This window comes from Lissotriton vulgaris, unplaced genomic scaffold (assembly GCF_964263255.1).
Source record: "Lissotriton vulgaris unplaced genomic scaffold, aLisVul1.2 SCAFFOLD_3603, whole genome shotgun sequence".
In the NCBI taxonomy this organism is placed as follows: Eukaryota; Metazoa; Chordata; class Amphibia; order Caudata; family Salamandridae; genus Lissotriton; species Lissotriton vulgaris.
The window spans coordinates 87272-93558 of record NW_028254675.1 but is presented as its reverse complement, the minus strand read 5'-3'; the positions used below and the strand labels follow the sequence as shown (position 1 = coordinate 93558).

The following is a 6287-nucleotide window of genomic DNA, read 5'->3' as shown; positions in this document are numbered from 1 at the left end:
TTTCTTTAAGAGTTAAGTTTAGGTCCAAGCAATGGCTCTTGGGAGTCCTGTGGAACAGAAGGGGTACCATATGCGTTCTGGTACTTTTCTATCCATATTTCCTCATATTAGGCCACCTCTCACCAGGTACAATCCTGGCCACTTACTAGTAGAACAGAAAGGATATCTTGAGCACACAGCTTTGCTTACCACTTCCAGTCTGACAAATTCACCCTGGTAACCCCCTTTGTTTACTTACCTATCCATCATGTTGGCATCCTCTGGCTTAGCCCTTCCCTGTTATACCCTAAGGAAAGGACTGATTGAATGGCAAGCAATAGCTTCTCTGTAGCCAGCTTCTTTCTGGCTCTAGGTCTCCTCCTATACTCCACACCCTGGTCAGACAGCTGTGCCCTACCACCTATGTTTGAAACCCCTCACTCTCTCTGTGGCAATACAGCTTATGTCAGAGGGCTGGGCCTTGTGCTCACCATTCTAGTTTACGTTGACTTTGTGCTCCGAGATGGAAATGTTGAATTAGAACTCTCAGGGAAACCCTACCACTACAGAGAGGTAAACAAAGAAAAAATTGGGGAACATTTTGCACTCAAAGGGGACTCAGTTACATTTTAGACAGTTTTGACAGTTGTACTAGAAAGCACACAATCAACACTTCAACCTCAACTAAAGCATAGATATGGTCGATTTTTAATAACACAATCATAAGAAAACATATACTTGGCAGGTCATTGCATATATGTCGTTTGGTAACTTTAGAGGAGAATGACATTTTTGCGGAATCCCACCCAATAATTTATTTCCGTTACTTCCATAACCAGGCAACTTTGATGCCACTGTCATCCATCGTGAGGTTTGATCCAGAAAGTAGAAGTTCTGGACTAGAACCAGGGTGACCATACATTTGCATTTTACATAACCACGCTAAAATGGCTGTAAAAGTATAAAATACTCATGGTTGGCTCGTATGATGTATATGATCTTTCCACGTAAAGTCGATTTATAATATAATAGGATGTTTGTCAATAAAAAGTAAATTTTTTACCCATAGAAAGTTTTCACTATATGCTACTTTATGAGTTCTTGGTTTGCACAATACTCAATGGTAATTTGAATATAAATCTGATTAAAAACCCGAAACATCTTTGGTCTCCCAATTCTTTGGCTTTAGACATAGGAAACTGAATCCAACATATGAAGTCTTAGATTTTCTTAACTATAACTGACCAGATTGTCTGAAACTGACCAGTAAGACATTTTAGTCTCCCTGCCGTATAGCTAGCTCTCAGTCGCCCCAGGACTACACCCTTAAAGACAGCACTTGTCAACCCTCTGTGAGGCTCCACACTAGAATCCTTTGCATGCCACATAAGTCCATTAGATGCACAACTCTGCAAGACTTGGCTCGCTTCCCTGTCAAAGGAAAATGTAAACAGGGATAAATGGAAAATACAGTACAATACAACTTGTCCTGAGAAATGTAACTGAGTTTTTGGGCATTCCGTTATCAAGTTGACAACAAACAAAAGTGCAAGGTTAGGATTAAAGTATTGTACCTGGCAGCTCGCAATTCTTGACTGCGGTTGTAAGAAGCATGAGTGATAACAAAATAAAACATTTTTAAATATGTTCAATGTTATTCTATGTGCATACCTATAAGCATAGATAAAATATACAGTGATAATTCATGTAGTACAAAGCAGTCTTTCTAAGCAAACGACTCAGAGCAAGGACACTTAGGTGTGATGAGAGTTCTGCGTTGGAGGTTGAAGACGAGCCTGGCTGCCAAATTCTGAATGGTATCTACTCCATGTGATATATAGATCCTCTAGACCGCTCAGCCTACCCAGTATTCACATATCCAGATTCTGAACACCAGAAATCAGATCAGGTTCCTTGAATTCACCCTCAGTACATACATAGGCCCAGATTCTGAACACTGTCACCCAACGCAGCGCATGCTCTTAGGAGGCTGCACTGCATTGCGTGACAGGGAGAGAGCAGGAGAGCACCATGTTCACAGAGAAATGGCACTCTCCTCCCGCTCCGTAGCGCCAGCACTGGTTTCAGCTGCTGTGCGCCAGGCGCACACCTTAGCACCAAGGTGCTAGGGTGCGTGCCAGAGTCTAGCATAGGTTTTGTACAGGAAGGGTAATCCTGGCATTCAGTAGCATTGGATGTCAGATCTATGAAACTTTGGCCCCCTGCACTTACTTTTTATTATTATTTACAAATCAATCTCAGCAAGAATCCAATACAGTATTTGGTCCTTTGTGGGAATGAAAAATCATTCTACATTGTAGCCAAGTGCATTCGTAAAGGGTTGATAACATGGTTATGTCCAACAAAACAATAGGTGCTATTTGGGTTTGATTTAATGATGCTAGCACCACTAGTGGCCAATTATATCATATTATACACAAGACGCAACTTGCTGTTAGGTTTGTGGGACTGCTGAGATTCAGATTGCTTTATGAAGAGCTATGCAAGTATAATTTCTCAGGGATTAAGCCCCAATAGCCAGATCACTACACACTGTCAAAACTAACAAGTTAATTACGTTTGGTAACACACTTTCTTGTGGATACTCTATGTAACCATAGATTCCTGTCAGAATAATCACCAGACTGGATCCAGATGTTTTCTTAGCAGTACTCCTGTGCACCTCTATGTGATGCCATGTGGTACCGTGTTGGCTTCGTACTACCCCAGAAGTGACAGAGTGGGGCCACATATAAGCACCACCCCAGTGTGCGGACGTCAGTTTCTTGCTAGATTTTTTCCACACCCTTAGACATGAAGCATTAAGAATTGTCAGTGCCAAGGTGCGTATCTCAAACTTGAGAACTTTTTGGATGGTAAAAAGAGGCCACTCCATAGAACAGGGAGGTGATAAGGCAGCAAGGAATCCAAAGATAAGAAGAGTATCCACCAGAAAGAGCTTTACAGTAAGTAACTTGTTCTTCTGATGGATACTTCTACGTGCACATTCCACACCTTTAGAAGAGATACCAAAGCAGTGCCTCTCACAGGTGCAGGTTCTGTGGAGTGGACCAAAAAGTCTTGCAATACCAAACAGGTGAAATGCCTTTCCCGTCAGATGTGGTTGTCAGGGCAGTAGTGCTTTGTGAACATGGGCACCAATGATCCTGCAGATCCAAGGATACCATCCAGTTGTTTGGGTCCAGGGCTGATAGAATCTTGGTCGGTGTGATCATTTCAAAGGAAGGTTTTAAGGGGGTGAAGATCTAAGCTAGGCAATCTTAGAATGAGGAAATAACAAGAGTAACAACCTGTCCATATTTTAGAGGCCAGAACCGTATTGGTGGCTACTCTGGAGAGTAATGCTTGCACCTCTGCAAGATAATGGATGGGTGCTTCTCTGAGAGCCTACTGTGGTGGGATGACTTGTGGGGAGGGGTAGAAATAAACTGTAGGGCAAAGCCAGGGTAAGCTATCTGGAGGACCTATCTGTTGGATGTGATGGATTGCCACCTTGGGAGAATCTTCTGGATCCTAACTTCCACAGGGTTGATCCGTGCCACTAATGGCAAGCTATGACAGCTTAGGTGCTGTTGCCGCAGGGGAGAGGGAATGGGAGAATCTAGGCCTTTGGAGACCTGTGTGTTGCCTACCAGATCTACGACCCGAGCCATGAAATGATTTGGCTGACTGCAATATGGGCAACGCAGACTGGTGTTGCCTGTATGCCTATACTCCTAGTAACCTTTGAGTTTTCTAAATTGGTAGGGAAACTGTTTGGCCGGGGCAGAAAGACCCAGGGAGTGTGCTGTAGCCCTACTCTCCATGAAACATGTCAAACCAGAATCAAGGTTCTTGTCATATAAGTGTGGGCCACTGAAAGGCATATCCATTAAGAAAGTCAGTATCAATCCAGAGAAACCTGTGGAGCGCATCCACGAATATCGATGGAGGACTACACTGATGCCAACTGCCCATACAGACCATCAGTATCAAGGCCAGTGCGAATCACAAATTTTAATACAATGTAAGGCATTTATAATAACTGGAACTCAGCAGATCACTGAATTACCAGCGCACTGGAAGCATCCTCTTCTATTTAGGGCCCCAAAGGTGAGTTCACCCTGCATCAAGGGAAGTCTTAAGCACCCTTGCCTCTTGCAAGTCCATGTAAAAACTGTTATCACCATAATGAGGGTGAATCATCCTTAACCACGCCATGATCCCTGGGGGGTGGCAAGCTTTGGTTAGAGTCGGAGCCAAAAAAAAGACAATGAAGCTGCTGCAGTAGTGGAAGCATCGAATCAGACTAAAGTTGTATGGCAGCTGGGAGCTCTGTAGTGCATTCGGAGCATGACCTTGTTCGAGGTAGAGCCGAAGCTAGTCTGGCGTTGGTGCACATGCCGGATTCTTCTCCAGCGCAGTTGGTGTTAACACTGGTGCAGATGAAAGGGGAACGGTGCAGGTTGTGGAGCTAAGGTAGAAGTCTGCACAATAGCCAGTGCAGAGCCCATGTCTTGTTCTTGCCGTTGGCAACACAAACAGTTTGCTTCTCTGTCTCAGAATGCTTTCGGGTGCACTCCTTGCATGACTTGGAGTATTGCCCAGAGTCTAAACACCAAAGAAACAAGTTGTGCAGGTCAGTGACCGACCACTTTTTTCAGCAGCCGTGTCATGGTTTGATGCTAGTTATTCTAGGAGGGGATTTTGTTCCCTTACACACAGTATTTCATTCTTGGGAGTCGTCAGAAGGCTGAAGAAAGTGACAGCAGATCCCCAGATCCCAGTTCAAAGGTGTGGAAAGAACACACTGGCATCAGTGCGCATTGGTGGAGCTTAAATGCTGCTCCGCTAGATCAGTTCCGAGGCGTTACCGAGCAAACACATAGCAGCATACCCCTCCTAGGGTCGTGTGAAAGCACTGCTAAGGAAGCGAGTATCCAGTCTGGGGACTAGGGAATATTCTAAAGGTGAATAATCTGTGGGTAGAAGTATCAAAAATTATTTTTGTCAGCCCCAGGCTTCATTTGACATCCCAATGATTTCTGGAAGGTGAAGTCTTGTATCAAATGAACCATAAGTACATCAAAGAACAATGATCTGCAAAATGTAAGGCCAGGCCTGGGGGCATAGTACCCTGCTGACATGCAACAGTCCAACCTCATCCTTTCACCCCACTCCGTCTACAGGGTTAAAAGAGTCAATGTAAGAAACAGGACTCCCAATGGTTAACCTATTCCAGGGTGACCAGAGACGGTGTCAAACACAGTCTTTAGCTTTGTGAACAGAAGTCTAAATTTGTCAGGCATGATTGCCAGCTGAAGTTTTTTACAGCTCTTATTTTATGACACTCACATTCCTGTATTTTCCCATGTTTGAGAAAGTATCATAATCGCAAAACCAAGAGGACAGCACATATTCAGAACTCAAAATGCAAACAAATATCTGCTAGCTTTGTTTGGAAAACTTATGAATGGAGACAACCAGTGGCATGTGGAGGGAAAGTGGGAGTGGAAGCACTGGTATTCAACTAAGTTGTAGATCTGTCTGCCCTCACAGTACAAAATGACAGTCAGTAAGGAAGACACGCTGGCTGTGACCAGCAACACCTGGATATAGAAGGGATGGAGCCTCAAGCATCTACACAAGTTGATCTGTCTGTCCAAAGACATAGAAGTAGAGAAAAAAACAGTTGGTTAGAAAAAAAGATATTGACAGGCACCATAGGACGAGGCCTTAAACTTCTACACAAGTTTTAGATCTGCCTTGCCCCAAACACAGAAGTAAGGAAAGATTCTTTCATTTAGGGCAGAGATGGTGAAAGTGCAGAGAAGACTCATTGTGTCAGCATTGTAGAACGACAGCTGTTCCATATCATAGTTCAGATGAACACCCAGCTTCTTTGGCCGCTCCGTCAGGGTGAGAGGGGTGGAAGAGAGGGTGATAGCAATGTATTTATTATTAGACCTCTCTAAAGCCCAGCGTCCTGATTGTTGTGACAAGGTTTTCCTGTCCAGAGACTCTCGTGCAGCTCCCACACGCCATTCTCCTTCCTCCAGCAGCCGAACTTCCCAATAATGTCTACCCGAAGAGTATCCCTCTTTGCCCAGCACAGCGAAAAGGAGTTTAAATCTCTTGGGAGTGGCTGGCATGGGCTGTGTCCCAGATGAACATCGCACACGCCTTCCGTCCTCGGCCAGGATCAAATTAGGATGGGCCGTTTCTGGATCCAATGTCACCAGCACTGTAGGGCGAGGAGACAACAAACAGGCTTAATATGTACACAGCAAATGTCAGAGAGACACTTT

General features: G+C 44.3%; 1 protein-coding gene across 1 annotated transcript in view; it reads right to left on the bottom strand.

Moving 5' to 3' along the window:
- Nucleotides 1–664: 664 nt before the first annotated feature.
- The window catches only part of LOC147659470 (butyrophilin subfamily 1 member A1-like), a gene marked incomplete at its 5' end in the record, with an annotated part of 90877 nt that continues 85254 nt past the window's right edge, over nucleotides 665–6287 (bottom strand). Inside the window, one exon of the mRNA XM_086951732.1 lies at nucleotides 665–6223. Within this exon, the coding sequence (XP_086807858.1) occupies nucleotides 5724–6223 (500 nt within the window). The remainder of the gene's footprint in view (nucleotides 6224–6287) is intronic.